At 37.3% G+C, this 18410-nt stretch overlaps 1 protein-coding gene across 7 annotated transcripts in view; it reads left to right on the top strand.

Moving 5' to 3' along the window:
• Window positions 1-10541, top strand: part of LOC122428291 (UDP-glucuronosyltransferase 2B18-like) — a 24704-nt gene extending 14163 nt beyond the window's left edge. For 4 of the 7 annotated variants that reach the window (XM_043448214.1, XM_043448216.1, XM_043448215.1 and 1 more), the window contains 4 exons: window positions 426-557; window positions 5587-5674; window positions 6534-6753; window positions 9891-10541. In XM_043448214.1, coding sequence (XP_043304149.1) covers window positions 426-557; window positions 5587-5674; window positions 6534-6753; window positions 9891-10170 — 720 coding nt within the window. In that variant the 3' untranslated portion in view covers window positions 10171-10541. Of the gene's footprint in view, window positions 1-425; window positions 558-5586; window positions 5675-6533; window positions 6754-9039; window positions 9156-9890 lie in introns of those variants that run through there. The other 3 variants (XM_043448211.1, XM_043448212.1, XM_043448213.1) reach the window with 3 other exon arrangements.
• Window positions 10542-18410: the final 7869 nt, after the last annotated feature.

Raw genomic sequence — 18410 nt, 5'->3', positions numbered from 1 at the left:
ACCTTACATTAAGGGAAAATAACTAGTCAGAAAAAGACAAATACTGTACAATTCAACTTATACAAAGTATCCAGACTAAACTCCTTTGCAGAAACAGAGTAGAATGAAACTTGCCAAAGGGTGGAGAAAGAGGAAAGTAGAGTTTCTTAATCATCATAGACTTTCAGTTTCGTCCGATGAAAAAGTTCTGGAGATGGTTGCACAATATGAGTATACTTAACACTACTATATTATACACTTAGGAACAATTAAGAAAGCAAATTTTATGCCATGTGTATCTTACCACAATATTATTGTAAGAAATGACTACTCTAATATCTCAAGACAATTTCTGATTTTCTCTCTTTAGTTGCTTGTAGCAATTCCTTCAATAATGTATGCTATGCTGCTGCTCTTTTGTGATGGAGCAAATTCTTTTTTCACAGGAAATGGAAGAGTTTGTGCAGAGCTCTGGAGAAAACGGTATTGTGGTGTTTTCTTTGGGGTCAATGGTCAGTAACATGTCAGAAGACAGAGCCAAGGTGATTGCATCAGCCCTTGCTCAAATTCCACAAAAGGTAGATACAATAACTTAATCATGGACAACTATTTAACGAGTCTGTTAAACTCTGTAAAAATCTGATTTTAGACATTTACTATCAGAAAGGTAAATAATATGATAGCAGCAATTTATCTCATATCTATACATATATATATAAACCAAAATATACAGGGCAGGTGCTACTGCAGTACAGGGAGTGCCTTTGATCCATGATAATTTTAATTATTCAACATAGTAATCAAAAGAATGATATTTAAGAGACACAGAGTGAATTTTGGTGTTATTAAGATAAAAATAGCATGGGCAGGAAGATTAACCAGTAAATTCTGCTTTTTCACCTGTTCCTTTTCCTTGAAGGACTCCTGAGGACAAAACACACATACAGATGCTCTCGGGAGTTAAATTTTAACAATAAGTGTAGTCATGCGATATTGATTCAAGTCAAACAATTACACTGTTCATTGTATTTGGAAGTAGTGCTTAATAATTTGTAATTTAAAAGAACAAACTTCTTCCGCAGGACTGATTAACTTATTATTAAAAGATTATGCTGTTGTTGTTCGGTCATTAAGTTATCTGAATCATTGCAATCCCATGGACAATAGCATGCTAGGCTCCCCTGTCCTTCATTATTACCCAGGGTTTGCTCAGATTCATGTCCATTGATTTAGTGATGCTATCTAACCATGTCATCCTCTGCCAGCCCTTCTCCATTTGCCTTCAACCTTTCCCAGATCAGGGTCCCTTTCAATGAGTTATCAGGTGGCCAGAGTATTGGAGCTTCAGCATCAGTACTTCCAATGAATATTCAAGATTGAGTTCATTAAAGATTGACTGGTTTGATGTCCTTGTAGTCCAAGGTATTCTCAAGAATCTTCTCCAACACCACAATTCAAAGGCATCAATTCTTTGGTGCTTAACCTTCTTTAAGGACTTCCTTGGTGGCTCAGACAGTAAAGCGTATGCCTACAATGTGGAAGACCTGGGTTCTACCCCTGGGTCAGCAAGATCCTCTGGAGAAGGAAATGGGAACCCACTCCAGTACTCTTGCCTGGAAACTCCCATGGATGCAGGAGCCTAGTAAGCTACAGTCCGTGGAGTCCCAAAGAGTCAGACACGACTGAGTAACTACACATTATCTTACCTTACCTACCCTTCTTTACTGCCCAACTCTCGTATCCATACATGATTACTGGAAAAAAAAATAACTTTGATTATATGGACCTTTTTTGGCAGATTGATGTCTCTGCTTTTAATACTCTGTCGAGATTTGTCTTAGCTTTTCTTCCAAGAAGCAAGTGTCTTTTCATTTCACGGCTGCAGTCATGATCCACAATGATTTTGGAGCCCAAGAAGATAAAATATGTCACAGCTCCCACATTTTCACCATATATTTGCCATGAAGTGATGGGACCAGATGCCATGGAGTTATTGTTTTGAATGTTGGGTTTTAAGACAGCTTTTTCACTCGCCTCTTTCACCCACATTAGGAGTCTCTTAGTTCCTCTTCACTTTCTGCCATTAGAGTGGTATCATCTGCATATCTGAGGTAGTTAATATTTCTTCCAGCAATCCTGATTCCAGCTTGTGACTCACCTAGCCCAGTATTTTACATGATGTACTGTGCATATATAAGTTAAATAAGCAGAGTGACTATATACAGCTTTTTTGTACTCCTTTCCCTATTTTGAACCAGTCTGTTGTTTCATGTCTGGTTCTACCTGTTGCTTCTTGACCTGCATACAGGTTTCTCAGGAGGTAGGTCAGATGGTCTGGTATTCCCAACTCTTTAAGAATTTTCCACAGTTTATTGTGATCCACACAGTCAAAGGTTTAGTGTAGTCAATGAAGCGAAAATAGATGTTTTTCTGGAATTCTCTTGCTTTTTCTATGACCTAATGAATGATGGCAATTTGATTTCTGGTTCCTCTGACTTTTTGAAACCCAGATTGCATATCTGGAAGTTCTTGGTTCATGTACTGCTCAGGCCAAGTAAATGATTTTTGAGTATTACCTTGCTAGCATGTGAAAGGAAAATAATTTTGCAGTAGTTTGAACATTCTTTGGCATTACCCTTCTTTGGGTTTGGAATGAAAACTTGCCTTATCCAGTCCTGTGGCCACTGCTGTGTTTTCCAAATTGGCTGGCATAGTGAGTGCAGCACTTTAACAGTATCATCTTCTAGGATTTGAAATACCTCAGCTGAAACTCCACTAGCTTTTTTCATAGTAATAGTTCCTAAGGTCCCATTTTCTTCACACTCCAAGATGTCTGGCTCTAGATGAGTGACCGCACCATCACGGTTATCCACGTTATTAAGGCCTCTTTTGTATAGTTCTTCTGTTTATTCTTGCCACCTCTTCTTAATATCTTTTGCTTCTGTTAAGTCCATACAATTTCTGTCCTTTATAGTGCCCATCTTTACATGAAAGGATCCCTTGGTACCTCTAACTTACTTGAAGAGCTCTCTAGCTTTCATATCCCATTGATTTCTCTATTTCTTTGCATTGTTCATTTAAGAAGGCCTTCTTTTCTCTCCTATCTATCCTCTGGAATTCTGCATTCAGTTGAGTATATCTTTCTTTCCCTTTCTCCCTTGGCTTTCACTTCCCTTCTTTTCTCAGCTATTTATAAAGCCTCCTCAGATAACCACTTTGCCTTCTGGCATGTCCTTTTCTTTGGAATTGTTTTTATCACTGCCTCCTGTACAATGTTACACACCTCTATCCACAGTTCCTCAGGCACTCTGTATATCAGATATAATCCTTTGAATCTATTCATCACCTCCCCTGTGTAATTTTATGGGATTTGATTTCTGTCATACATGAATGGCCTAGTAGTTTTCCCCACTTTCAATTCAAGATTTTCTTCAATTCAAATCTGAATTATACACTAAGGTGCTTATGATCTGAACCACACTCAACTCCAGGTCTTCTTTTGCTGACTGCATAGAACGTCTCAATTTTCAGCTGTAAAGAATATAATCAATCTGATTTTGATATTGACCATCTGGTGATGTCCATGTATAGAGTCATCAGTTCTTAGAAAAGGAAGTTTACTATGACCAATGAGTTCTCTTGACTAAAGTCTGTTAGCCTTGCCTGCTACTTTTAGTACTACAAGGCCAAACTTGCCTGTTATCTTAGATATCTCTTGACTTCTTACTTTTACATCCCAAACCCTATGATGAAAAGACTTTTTCTTCTTTTCTTCTTCTTCTTCTTTTTTTTTTTTTTTTAGTGTTAATTCTAGAAGACCTTGTAGGTCTTGCTGAATCAATCAACTTCAGCTTCTTCAGCCTTAGTGACTGTGGCATAGACCTGGATTGCTGTGATGTTAAATGGTTTGCCTTGGAAATGAAACAAGATCATTCTGTTGTTTTTGAGATTGCACCCAAGCACTGCATTTCTGATCTTTTTGTTGACTGTGAGGGCTACTCCATTTCTTCTATGGGATTCTTAACCACAGTGGTAGATATAATGGTCATCTGAAATAAATTCACTGAACTTGTCCATTTTAGTTCTTGGATTCCTGAGATATTGATGTTCATTCTTGCCATCTCCTGCTTGGCCATGTCCAATTACCTTGATTTTATTGGTCTAACCTTCCAGGATCCTATGTTCTTTACAGCATCAGACTTTCACCACCAGACATCTACAACTGAGCATCTTTTCTTCATTGGCCCGGTCACTTCATTCTTTCTGAAACTCTTAGTAATTGCCCTGCACTCTTTCTCAGCAGCATATTGGACACCTTCTGACCTGGAGAACTCATCTTCCAGTGTCATATATTTTTGCCTTTTCATATTATTCATGCAGTTCTCATGGCAAAAATACTGGAGTGGTTGGCCATTCTCTCCTCCAGTGGACCACACTTGTCAGCACACTCCACTATGACCCGTCTGCCCTTGGGGTGCCCTGCATAACATAGCTCATAGCTTCATTGAGTTACACAAACCCCTTTACCATGACAAGAATGTGATCTATGAAGGGGGTAATAAATTATAAATAAGCCAAAATATTAATCTTAAGAGATTGATTGCATACATTTTCCTCTTTGTAATCAAAACATGTAAAATTCTAATAAAATAACTTCCCATTTTAACTACTTGATATAATTAAACTTTTTTATAACAGTCAAAATAAATAAATCAGTGACCATTAAATCTGAAAATAGCACTCCATATAAAGAAAGCAAATAAATGTGTAGGTTACATGTAATCTGCCACCAACTTATTGTGATAGAAAAAAAATCAGCTATCCATGGAAGAACAGTTGTGATAAACTTAGACAGCATATTAAAAAGCAAAGACATCACTTTGCCCAGAAAAATCCACATAGTCAAAGCTATGATTTTTCAGTAGTCATTTATGGATGTGAGAGTTGGACCATAAAGAAGGCTGAGTGCCTAAGAATTAATGCTTTTGAATTGTGGTGCTGGAGAAGACTCTTGAGAGTCCCATGGAGTGCAGGATCAAACTAGTCAAACCAATGGAAATTAGCCTTGAATATTCATTGGAAGGACTGATGCTGAAGCTGAAGCCCCAATACCTTGGCCACCTGATGCAAAGAGATGACTTATTGAAAAAGACCCTGATGCTGAGGAAGATTAAGGGCAGGAGGAGAAGGGAGTGATAGAGGATGATTTGGTTAGATAGCAACACCAAATCAATGGATATGAATATGAGAAAATTCTGGGAGATAGTGAAGGATAGGGAAGACTAGCATGCTGCAGTCCATGCAGTGCAAGGAGTTGGACACTACTTAGTGACTGAAAACGAACAACAAAACAGTTTTTTAAATATTTGAGTTGGTCATTGAAAATCTCACTTGTCTGTGCCATCATGTGTACATAATTAACACATCAAACATAGGTATTCCTATTTATGTCTTTGTATTAATAGTTACCATTACTTAATATGCCTTCATATCCTTACATGTCATGTGGAGGACATGTAATTCTATGTATTTGAGTCAATTTAGAAATTATTAGTATAACTTTGATGTTCAACTCATAGAATAAGGTATTTCTTTTACCTTTAACAGGTTCTATGGAGATATGATGGCAAAAAACCAGATACCTTAGGACCCAACACCCGGTTGTATAAATGGCTTCCCCAGAATGACCTTCTTGGTGAGACTTGTCAGAACAAATAATGAAAACATGAAACAGCTGAGCAGAGTGAGAATGCTTCAACAGGAAACAAACTTACAAAGCAATTATTCAAACACTGAAAAAGAAAACTTTACTACTTTATTATAATTTTCTTTGCTATGGGAAAAAAGGAGAATATATAAAAGTTGTCATTTTATTCTACATAGTCACATCCCTTACAGCCAGAATCTTTACTTTAGCTGTAATTGCTTCTCACAGTGAACTTTTCAGTAACTTCCTGGATTGTTGTTCTCTCTCTGAATTCTTTCCTTATACTTATCTTTTCCATTCTATAGAAGCATAATAAATGATACTAAAAATGAGAACTCTCCTGCCATTACCAGTGACTCTCAATTTTCTATAAGAAAAAATTCACAATCATTTCTGTGAAGCAATAACACACTTCAAGATAAAATTTAGCTTTCCCTTCCTCTGGTTCCAGTGCCATTAACATTATCCTTCTTTTCCCCTGACACCATTCTTATAGAAATAAATGACTTTACTCTATCTTTAGGAGAATAAATTCCAGCATGCCCTCCTCTTTTTTTGCACATGTGGTTTCTTTTACCCAGAATGCTTTTTCAAGTTGTTCACCTGCCAATCCTGGATTCATTTGTGACGTTCAAGTCACTCAGTGCCTTTTTCACAAAGTCTTCATTTACCCCTTCAGCAGACATAGCCGTTTCTTCTCTGAGTTCTGAAAGCAAGTTAAAAACACTTTCATATACATAATAATCTGTTATCTTAAAGATAGTGCTTCTTCCAGTGCCTTATAATAAACACTTCTCATTTTATTCTGTTATAATTAATATTTTTACTGAAATCCACTCAATCCTAGGCCATCCAAAAACCAAAGCCTTTATAACTCATGGTGGAAGCAATGGCGTTTATGAGGCCATCTATCACGGGATCCCTATGGTGGGCACTCCTTTGTTTGATGATCAAGATGATAACATCGCTCGAATGAAAGCCAAGGGAACAGCTGTCAGGTTGGATTTCGAAACAATGTCAACAAGTGATTTGCTCAACGCATTGAAGGAAGTCATTAATAATCCTTCGTGAGTACATAGTTCAGTTCAGTTCATTTATATATATATATATATATATATATATATATATATATATTTTTTTTTTTTACTAGCTACTCTTTCTAGAGAAGTTCTCATTTGAAGATCAGGGAGGCAGCCATGAGTCTTAACATAAGCACAATGAGGTGTAAGATTTGCTCAATGCTTTGAAAACAGACAATAATAACAGGTTGTGAGTGTCACATTAAGATTTTTTCATGGTTTTATGGAAAAGGTTTGTCAGTGGTTTAAAGATAGTGGAGAAATTTTGAAAAACTTAATCATTAGAATGCGAAGAACTACTGAAATGGTAATAGAAGGATTAAGAAGCACTGAGAACAGTTACTGTAGGGAACCATGAATGCTGTGGATCCTCATCTGCCCACTTTACTCTCTTTCAGCATGTGAACTTCTCAAAGGTTTTAAACTCTTAAAATATGGTTTATTTTCATAAGTACCATGAAATAATCCATTAATCCATTTCAAATTCTGATTACATTTAATATTTTCCAAGTTTTCTATGCTAATATTTTGACTCCATCTCTGATAAATGATAAACAGTTATAACTTTCTAATTACCCAGTTTCAACTATGTATATACTATTTATAAAGGTGGGTATATTCTTGGTTTTTTTTTTTTTTTTTACTGTGGTCATTTTGTCTTGTTTGGAAGAATTATAAAATCTAAATGTAATTGACTTGGGAGGAGTATGCTGACGTGAAAATGTGAAAGTGTTGGTTTCTCAGCTGTGTTCGACTCTTTGGGACCCCATGGACTGTATCCCACCAGATTCCTCAGTCCATGGAATTTTCCAGGCAAGAACATGGGAGTAGGTAGCCATTCCCTTCTCCAGAGGATCTTGCTGACCCAGGTATCAAACCAGGTCTCTGCATTGCAGGCAGATTCTCTACATCTGAGCCACCAGGGAAGCCCATATGTTGGGATATTCCTTTTTTTAAAAATGCTACACAATTTCTAAAGGTTATTTTCCATTTAAAGTAATTAGCAAATAGCGGTTAAATTCCCGGTGTTTTGCAGCACCTCCTTGAGCTTATATTATTCCCAGTAGTTTTGCCTCCTACTCCCCCACCCATGTGATTCTACTCCCCCAAATCTGGTAACCAATAGATTGTTCTCTATATCTGCTGCTGCTGTTCTGCTGCTAAGTCGCTCCAGTCATGTCCGACTCTGTGGGACTCCACAGACGGCAGCCCACCAGGCTTCCCAGTCCATGGATTCTCCAGGCAAGAACACTGGAGTGGGTTGCCATTTCCTTCTCCAATGCATGAAAGTGAAAAGTGAAAGTAAGGTCGCTCAATCGTGTCCGACTCTTGGCGACCCCATGGACTGCAGCCTACCGGGCTCCTCCATCCATGGGATTTTTCAGGCAAGAGTCCTGGATTGGGTTGCCATTGCCTTCTCCGCTATCTGCTAGTCTGTAATAATATTTTGATCCCATCATTGATAAATGGTAAACAACTAGAATTCTCTAATTTACTCAACTACAACTATGTAGATACAGCTTATAAATTTAAGTTTATTCAGAGTTTTTTATTTGTGCTTGTTTTTGTCTTATTTGGAATAGATAGTTATGTTGAGATATCCCTGTTTCAAAGCCACATTTTCTGAAAACAGAAATATTTGATTTCCAAATCACTTCAGGATATACATGAATTTCAATGACACAATTATATTAATATCACAAATATGATGTATATATTCCCCTTTTTTTAATCATAATGACTTTGTAAATAAAACATTTTGAGAGTGTGTCAGTAATGACAGCAAAATGCATTTTGTGTTTCATAAGCAGTGTTATTTAAATTTAATTTTGGCACAGCTATTGTCCTAAGTGAGCAGCATGAAAAGCAATTTTTTTTTCTTTTTTTAAAAGAAACAACTCTATCATTTGCTGTTTTTATGGAAATGTACATATCTCTAGTATTTATATATCTTTTGAATTTTTAATAGTGTAGTGTTGGTGTCAAAAATGAAGATGTACTGAATGTTCATGATATGCTACATGTTGTATTTAGTAAAACAGTGTTACTTTACACATATTAAGTAACTTCTTTATTGTAGTCTATTCCTATTGTATTAAAAATATATTTCCAGGATTACTGTAGTCTTCTCAAAAACCCAGTTCTCATCCTGTGTTTTTGACAGAAAAGGGAGAAAAGTTACTTCCATTGTTATTACTACATTGCCATGATACAGTACTTTGTGATTTAAAGTTCATGAGCTATATCTCTTTATTCTTCTTTCTTGTCTATTAGTCTGCCAGCATTTCAACAGTAGAAACAAGTGTGTCTGCAATGCCTGAGAGTGAAATGTTGAGCCTTCTCCAGAATTTCTAGAACAAGAACCAGAACAACAATACTAGTAAACATCTACTGAGTGTCTACTGCATGCTAGGAATGCCTCTAAGAATCAGTAAAATATTCTCAAAATAATTAGATAAGGTACTATTCCTAGCCATTTTATATAACAATGAAAACCTGAGAAACAGGTTCTATCATGATTGAGCACTCCGAAGTAAAATTAAGAGTTTAAAAAATAAAAAAAGTTTTAAAACGTTAATAAAAAAAAATTTTTTTTTTTAAATCTGAGTAACAGAAAGAATAAAAAAGCAGCCAACAAAGTAAGAGTCAGGAATCAAACTGACTCAATCTACTTCCACACTTTCAACCACCACTTCACTAATGTAAGATCAGCCCTGTCTGGACATGTCTCCAAACCACATCACTGATTTACCTGCTATACCTGGATTATAACGTTTTGAAATACATCTACCAGGTCTATTAACAATTCTTTACGAGATAATTCAAACTCTGAACAAACATATTACGAATTTCTTTTTTTTATTGCCCTTTGGGACAGCTCATTCCATTCTTCAGAATGTACAATCTTGTTCTCTCCCATTTTCTTTCTTTTCTTTGTATCTTGAAATGCTATGCATTTAAGAAATCCTAGCCCTTAAGCTAATATCTCAATAATCACCTTGGAAAAAATTATCTATTTTTCTTCCACTCTGTGTTGCACTTTGTGTTACCATCTGCAAGAAAATTTCACATATTTACCTATTATAGCTCATTCCATAAATGATCACTGTTTGATTTTCCTTCAGCTACAAAGAGAATGTGATGAGATTATCAGCCATTCAGCATGATCAGCCGATGAAGCCCTTGGACAGAGCAGTCTTCTGGATCGAGTTTGTCATGCACCACAAAGGAGCCAAGCACTTGAGGCCAGCTATCCATGACCTCACCTGGTTCCAGTACCACTCTTTGGATGTCATCGGGTTCCTGCTGGCCTGTGCGGCAACTGCCATGTTTGTCATCACAAAATGTTGTCTATTTTGTTGCTGGAAGTTTGCTAAAACAGAAAAGAAGGGGAAAAGAGGCTAGCTGTATCTGAGACCTCAGCGCAGGGGTCCCCAACCTCTGAGATCTAATGCCTGATGATCTGAGGTCGAGCTGATGCAATAATAGAAATAAAGTGAGCAATAAATGTAATGTGCTTGAATCGTCCCAAAACCATTGCTTCCTACCCCAGTCCATGGAAAATTTGTCTTCCTCAAAACCAGGGACCTAAAAGGTTTGGTTCTGCTGCTCTAACAGTTCTGCCTCATAAATAGAACTCCTCCATAAAACTATGTGGGTATGTATTGAAATTTATTATTTTAATGCAAAAGTTGTACTAAAAAGATATGATTGAATTTAACGGTTTTTCACATGTTGAGTGTAGAAACAAGAACAATGAAAGTCTATTCATAGTATCAATATTACTTTGTAGATATTCAGAATTTTGTCTTCATTTCTGTATAAATTATAGCTTTTCCTTGCTATAGAAATTGTTCAATAATTGGAATTCTTTTGAAAGATTCACCCTTTACTTTTATTTGTGAGACCACTAATAGTTCTTCATTTTTATTGTGCATCTAGCCTCAACATCACTTTTTACCTAAAGGCATGGCAAGACACTTGCCTTCATCCAGTTAAACTCATTTGCCTTTGGAGTGTTTGTGGAATTAGAAGTATAGCAACTGCTACATGCTTCCTTTTATAAAATTGAGATATTTGCAAAAATCTTTAATTTCATGACCTAATTCTCTTTTTGTCATCCACCATTTATTCACCTATTATTTTGACTCCCATAATCAGCCTTTGCTAATGGATATAAGTTCTCAACTGTATGTTAGGAAAATTATAGCCTGAACTCTAAAGGGACTTTTGAATTTTCATTCTCTCCAAAGCTACCTGATTATATTTATGATTTTATCTATATCGATATACATAGCTAAATCTATGTATATTTTTACAAGTCAAGACACAGCACCACTTACTTGCAGATATGATGAAAAATTCAATGGGTTTGTTGAACATAGACTGAATTATTTGCTATTATATTATAATATGGGCTTCCCTGGTAGCTCAGCTGGTAAAGAAACCACCTGCAATGCAGGAGGTCCCAGTTTGATTCCTGGATTGAGAAGATTCCCCTGGAGAAGGGATAGGCTACCCACTCCAGTATTCTTGGGCTCCCCTGGTGGCTCAGATGGTAAAGAATCCGCCTGCAACAAAGGAGACCTGGGTTCGATACCACATTGGGAAGATCCCCTGGAGAAGGAAACAGCCACCAGCAGGCCAGTACTCTGGCCTGGAGAATTCCATGGACAGAGGAGCCTGGTAGGCTACAGTCCATGGGGTCTAAAAGAGTTGGACATGACTGAGCAACTTTCACTTTCACATTATGTTATACCATAACCACACTTTAGATCAGCATTTATCATTCTTTTGTCTCTTTCCTCAGGAAGCTACTGGTCATCCTTCTCATAACACTTACATGTGAACATTCAATCCTTTATCATGACAGAAAATATTATAGATACTATTTTCTTTAAACCTAGGTCCACTATGACTGAAATAATCAGAAACAATGAGCACAATACAAAAATCACATAAATTTTGTAAAAAATTGGTGAATCAGATGAAACAATCTGAAGGTACTGATGAAAACTATACATTAGGAAAGCAGTTTATAGTCAAAATATCCAGGTGATGGAATGAGTCTTGTCTTGTTGGTCAACGGGATCACCATCCACAACATATAAAAAACATTCATCAGCCTTAGGCATAATTTATTTTAAAAAAGAAACATTGATGTTCAGGGAATTATAGGAAATTTTACCATATAGAACACACCTAGGTAATTGGCATATACTTAAAGAAAAGTAGAACTAACAGAAAAGTAAGAAGGTAGAACCATATGTTTCCATAGTAGAAAATGTTTTTAAATCAAACGTATAGGATTACGCAGTTTTCCTCAAATCTACGTGGTGGCACTTTTAATAGACAAAGGGTTGGTAGTCACTGTGCAATAAGAAAGACTACAAATCGCCAATGAAAAGTCTAGCAGTCCAATATGAAAATAAATGAAAAGTATGAACAGCAAATTCACAGAAGTGAAATGGCCAATGATATGTAAAAGGTGACATGGAAACTCTGGGAAATTGAAATTGTCAACAAGTAATACTCCTACAAATAATCTGTCGAACAAGTAAACTGGTAGGACTAATTTTAAGGGAGTATAATGTGGAAATACCATTTAAATAAAATTTATGCACATTGTTTTATATTATCTGTCATGCAGAAAGACTTGCACATGTTCATAATTACATACTGAATATTCCCACTAGCACTTAAATGGCTATCAATTAGTGAACACATTCATCTACAACATAGGTATGAGTTATACAGCCATGAAAGAAAACAGGTAATTATGGGCAATATTGTTAAATACTCTCCATGTCACATTACTAAACAAATAAAAAGTTTGAGAAATTCTAAAAAAAAATAAGCATGAGACACGTCTTTGGAAATAAAATTAAACATATGTTGTGTAAATAAATGTAAATTTGTACACCACAGAGGAAACGATCTTTAGAATGCATTGAATATCCAATAACTTCCGGATGTTCAAGGTGGTTTTAGAAAAGGCAAAGGAACCAGAGATCAAATTGCCAACACCTGCTGGATCATTAAAAAGCAAGAGAGTTCCAGAAAAACATCTATTTCTGCTTTATTGACTATGCCAAGGCCTTTGACTGTGTGGATCACAATAAACTATGGGAAATTCTTCAACAGATGGGAACACCAGCCCACCTGACCTGCCTCTTAAGAAACTTGTATGCAGGTCAAAAAGCAACAGTTAGAATTGGACATGGAACAACAGACTGGTTCCAAATAGGAAAAGGAGTACGTCAAGGCTGTATATTGTCACCCTGCTTATATAACTTATAAGAGGAGTACATCATGAGAAACCCTGGGCTGAATGAAGCACAAGCTGAAATCAAGATTGCTGGGAGAAATACCAATAACCTCAGATATGCAGATGACAGCACCTTTATAGCAGAAGCTGAAGAAGAACTAAAGAGTCTCTTGATGAAAGTGAAAGAGGAGAGTGAAAAAGTTGGCTTAGAGCTCAACATTCAGAAGACTAAGATCATGGCATCCAGTCCCATCACTTCATGGGAAATAGATGGGGAAACAGTGGAAACAGTGGCTGACTTTATTTTTGGGGGCTCCAAAATCACTGTAGATGGTCATTAAAAGACACCTACTCCTTGGAAGGAAAGTTATGACCAACCTAGATACCATATTAAAAAGCAGATATGTTACTTTGCCAACAAAGGTCCATCTAATCGAGGCTATGTTTTTTCCAGGGGTCATGTATGGATCTGAGAGTTGGAATGTGAAGAAAGCTGAGCACCGAAGAACTGATCCTTTTGAACTGGGGTGTTGATGAAGACTCTTGAGAGTCCCTTGGAGTGCAGGGAGATCCAATCAATCCATCTTAAAGGAGATCAGTCCTGAGTGTTCATTGGAAGGACTGATGCTGAGGCTGAAACCCCAATACTTTGGCCACCTCATGCGAAGAATAGACTCATCGGAAAAGACCATGATGCTGGGAGGGATTGGGGGCAGGAGGAGAAGGGGATGACAGAGGATGAGATGGCTGGATGGCATCAAAGACTCGATGGACATGACTTTGGGTAAACTCTGGGAGTTGGTGACGGACCAACTGGCGAGCTGCAATTCATGGGGTTCCAATGACTGAGAGACTGAGAGAGACACGACTGAGAGACTGAACCGAACTGAACTGAACTGGACCGCAACACGGACTGACTGACAGTAGTTTAGAGTATCTTTTACTAACAATACTTTGGATTAATATTATCAAAATGGAAAATATTTAAGAGAAACAGTATGAATTTTGATATTATAATGGGATTGTGGGCAGGAAGATAAACCATCAAATTCTGCTTTGTCATTTGTTCCTTCTCATTGAAGGACTCTTGAGGACACAGTAAACATACAAATGTTCTCAAGAGTTAAATTTTAACAGTAAATACAGTAGCACAAGGACATTATGCAATAGTGATAAAAGTCTGGAATGCATCATGCAGATTGTGCTTGCTAGATAATCCTGGCCCCTTTCATTTCCCCTAAATTTTAAAGTAGCCCTATCAGTGTGCTTTGCAGGGTGCTCTTCAGAGAAAGGATGGTCAGGGCTCCCCAGGAGACCTCCAGATCCCATCCAGACACAGTGACTTAGAGAAAGAGAAACATCAGCCTCCCTGGTGACTTGGTCCTGCCAAAGTCTGAATCAGGAAGATCGAAGTGAAGATGGGATCCTGCCCTTAAGTAAACCCTGTGCATTGTAAGGTCTGGCCTTTAATGTACTCTGCTTCTAACCTGTCACATTGCTCCTCCTGCTTGAGGAGGGAGAGGGACTGTAAGAAGGAATCAAGCATAAGGAAACTGGCATGGAAAAGATTCAGCAGCCTCTTTCTCCATCAAATAGATTGGTACCTTATTTTCTAATACATAAAATTCCCCTGGAGTCTTTGGATATTTTGAAACACTTTTATAATTTGCTATCTGATATTGTAATCTTCTCCTAATAACCTATGTTGTTTCTTTGCTGATAGAATTACCTTACACTCCCAGAGCAAATAGAGGTTAAACACTGTAAATTATAATCCAATGTATGAGAATTGATTGGGAATTCCAAAATCCATACCTTACTTTTGTACTGGGTATAGGAACTACATGATTGCCACTGTCACTCCTTCGTAGTTCATTGTTAGTAAGTTCATGGTCAGCTCAATCAATTTTATTATCACAAAGGTGGAACTTTTTCAACAGCCTTATTGACACTTATAAATTACAAAAAAAAAAAAAGTCTTCCTTTATAAATGTGAACTATATCCAAACCAGGAAAGTTGAAACACTATTGATTCATATCAAAAATTACTAATTATTTTTTTCTTGTAGGTAATGCTTTACAATTTGTAATCTAAGAAGCTATACTTTTCAGGTGAAGTGAATTGAAGTGAAGTCGCTCAGTCATGTCTGACTCTTTGCAACACCGTGGACTGTAGCCTACCAGGCTCCTCTGTCCATGGGATTCTCCAGGCAAGAATACTGGAGTGGGTTACCATTTCCTTCTCCAGGGGATCTTCCCAACCCAGGGATCGAGCCCAGGTCTCCCACATTGGAGGCAAACGCTTTAACCTCTGAGCCACCAGGGAAGCTCATACTTTTCAGGTAGCCTTTATTAATTTATTACTAATAAGTTATATATAAAATTTATTTCTCTTAAGTGGCTGATTCAGTTCAGTTCAGTTCAGTCGCTCAGTCATGTCTGACTCTTTGCGACCCCATGACTGCAGCATGCCAGGCTCCTTCTCCATCACCAACTCCCGGAGCTTGCTCAAACTCATGTCCATCAAGTCGATGATGCCATCTAACCATCTCATCCTCTGCCATCCCTTTCTTCTGTCTTCAATCGTTTCTAGCATGAGGTTCTTTTCCAATGAATCAGTTCTTCACATCAGGGGGCCAAAGTATTGGAGTTTCGGCTTCAACTTCAGTCCTTCCAATGAACACCCAGGACTGATCTCCTTTAGGATGGACTGGTTGAATCTCCTTGCTGTCCAAGGGACTCTCAAGATTCTTCTCCAACACCACAGTTCAAAAGCATCAATTCTTTGGTGTTCAGCTTCTTACAGTCCAACTCTCACATCCAATCATGACTACTAAAAGCAATAGCTTTGACTAGATAGACCTTTGTTGGCAGAGTAACATCTCTGCTTTTTAATATGCTGTCTAGATTGGTCATAGCTTTTCTCCCAAGGAGCAAGTGTCTTTTAATTTCATGGCTTCAGTCACCATCTGCAGTGATTTTGGAGACCAAAAAAGTAAAGTCTCTCCTTGTTTCCATTGTTTCCCCATCTATTTGCCATGAAGTGATGGAACCGGATGACATGATCTTAGTTTTCTGAGTGTTGATTTTTAAGCCAAATTTTCACTGACCTCTTTCCCTCATCAAGAGGCTTTTTAGTTCTTCTTCACTTTCTGTCATAAGGGAGGTGTCATCTGCATATTTGAGGTTGTTGATATTCTCCTGGCAATCTTGATTCCAGCTTGTGCTTCATTCAGCCTGACATTTTGCATGATGTACTCTGCATATAAGTTAAATAAGCAGGGTGACAATATACAGCCTTGCCGTACTCCTTTCCTATTTTGGAAACAGTGGCTGATTACACATGTATTTTCCTTGTATATCAAAAGATGCATATCAAAATATATATATTAATGAGTGGATATATATAGCTCTCTTCTATAACATAAGCCAGTAAATGTCAATTTTGAAAATGAGGACTAGTATAAAATATAAAATTGTAAAATATATAATCAGCGTAAGCTTTGTAAAACTTGTGAATTCTGAATTTTTGTCAGTGACGTGTACAAAACTCTGAGGGCTGAAGATTTAAGGGATGTATAATTTTAAAAAATTAGAAAAAAATAAAGTATGTCAGTTATTAGAAATTTCCCACTGTCTTTTTGCTTTGGAATAAAGACCATCTAGAAACTTTTTAAAATATCTGAATTTGGCAATAAACCATCATTTGTCTATGCCATTATGTGTGAATGGTCATGATTATACTCCATAGCTGATTGAATATAGTAATAAGTATGTAAAATGTAGGTATTCCTACTAATGTCAATGCATTAGTAGTTATCATTGCTTAAGATCATTAATCCTTTCTTCCTTACATGCCATGTGGAAGACATTTAACTCGTTATTTTTTAATCTCTTTTGAATTCTAATGCTATAACTTTAAACTCATTGAGTAAGGTATTTGTGGTACCCTAACAGGCTCTATGGAGATACGATGGCAAAAAACTGAAACCTTAGGAGCCAATACTCATCTGTATCACTGAAACCCCAGAATTACCTTCTTGGCAAATATTGGCAAAACAAATGCTAAAAACATGATTAACAGCTGAGCAGAGTGATAGTACTTCAACAGGAAGCAAACATGCCCAGATTTCACAAAAGGTAAGTAAAGTAATTTAATAGTGGAAAAATATTTAATGAATCACTTAAATAATATAAAAGGTGTGATTACAATTTCTGCAAGAAAGGTAAACTACTATGATAGCTCCAACTTATCTCAGTTCAGTTCAGTCGCTCAGTCGTGTCCGACTCTTTGCAACCCCATGAATCGCAGCACGCCAGGCCTCCCTATCAATCACCAACTCCCGGACTTCACCCAAGCTCATGTCCATCGAGTAGGTGATGCCATTCAGCCATCTCATCCTCTGTTGTTCCCTTCTCCTCCTGCCCCGAATCCCTCTCAGCATCAGGGTCTTTTCCAATGAGTCAACTCTTCTCATGAGGTGCCCAAAGTACTGGAGTTTCAGCCTCAGCATCTGTCCTACCAATGAATACCCAGGACTGGTCTCCTTTAGGATGGACTGGTTGAATCTCCTTGCAGTCCAAGGAACTCTCAAGAGTCTTCTCCAACACCACACTTCAAAAGCCTCAATTCTTCAGCACTCAGCTTTCTTCACATTCCAACTCTCACATACATACACAAGCACTGGAAAAACCATAGCCTTGACTAGATTGATGTTTGTTGGCCATGTAATGTATTTGCTTTTTAATATTCTGTCCAGGCTGGTCATAAATTTCCTTGCAAGGAGAAAGCAGCTTTTAATTTCATGGCTGCAACCACCATCTGCAGTGACTTTGGAACCCCCCAAAATAAAGCCAGCCACTGTTTCCACTGTTTCCCCATCTATCTGCCATGAAGTGATGGGACCAGATGCCATGATCTTAGTCTTCTGAATGTTGAGCTTTAAGCCACGTGTTTCAGTCTCCTCTTTCACTTTCATCAGAGGGCTTTTTAGTTCCTCTTCACTTTCTTCCATAATGGTGGTGTCATCTGCATATCTGAGGTTACTGATATTTGTCCTGGGAATCTTGATTCCAGCTTGTGCTTCTTCCAGCCCAGTGTTTCTCCTGATGTACTCTGCATATAAGCTAAATAAGCTGGTGACAATATACAGCTTATCTGAAATATTTATAAAAACCAAAATATATATGGCAAGTGCTACAGTAGTTTAGAGTATCTTTTACTAACAATACTTTGGATTAACATTATCAAAATGGAAAATATTTAAGAGATACAGTATGAATTTTGATATTATAATGGGATTGTGGGCAGGAAGATAAACCATAAAATTCTGCTTTGTCATTTGTTCCTTCTCATTGAAGGACTCTTGAGGACACA

The sequence above is a fragment of the Cervus canadensis genome, chromosome 26 (assembly GCF_019320065.1).
Source record: "Cervus canadensis isolate Bull #8, Minnesota chromosome 26, ASM1932006v1, whole genome shotgun sequence".
Lineage (NCBI taxonomy): Eukaryota > Metazoa > Chordata > Mammalia > Artiodactyla > Cervidae > Cervus > Cervus canadensis.
Note: the sequence above shows the minus strand (reverse complement) of the source record. Positions and strands in the feature narration are given on the sequence as shown.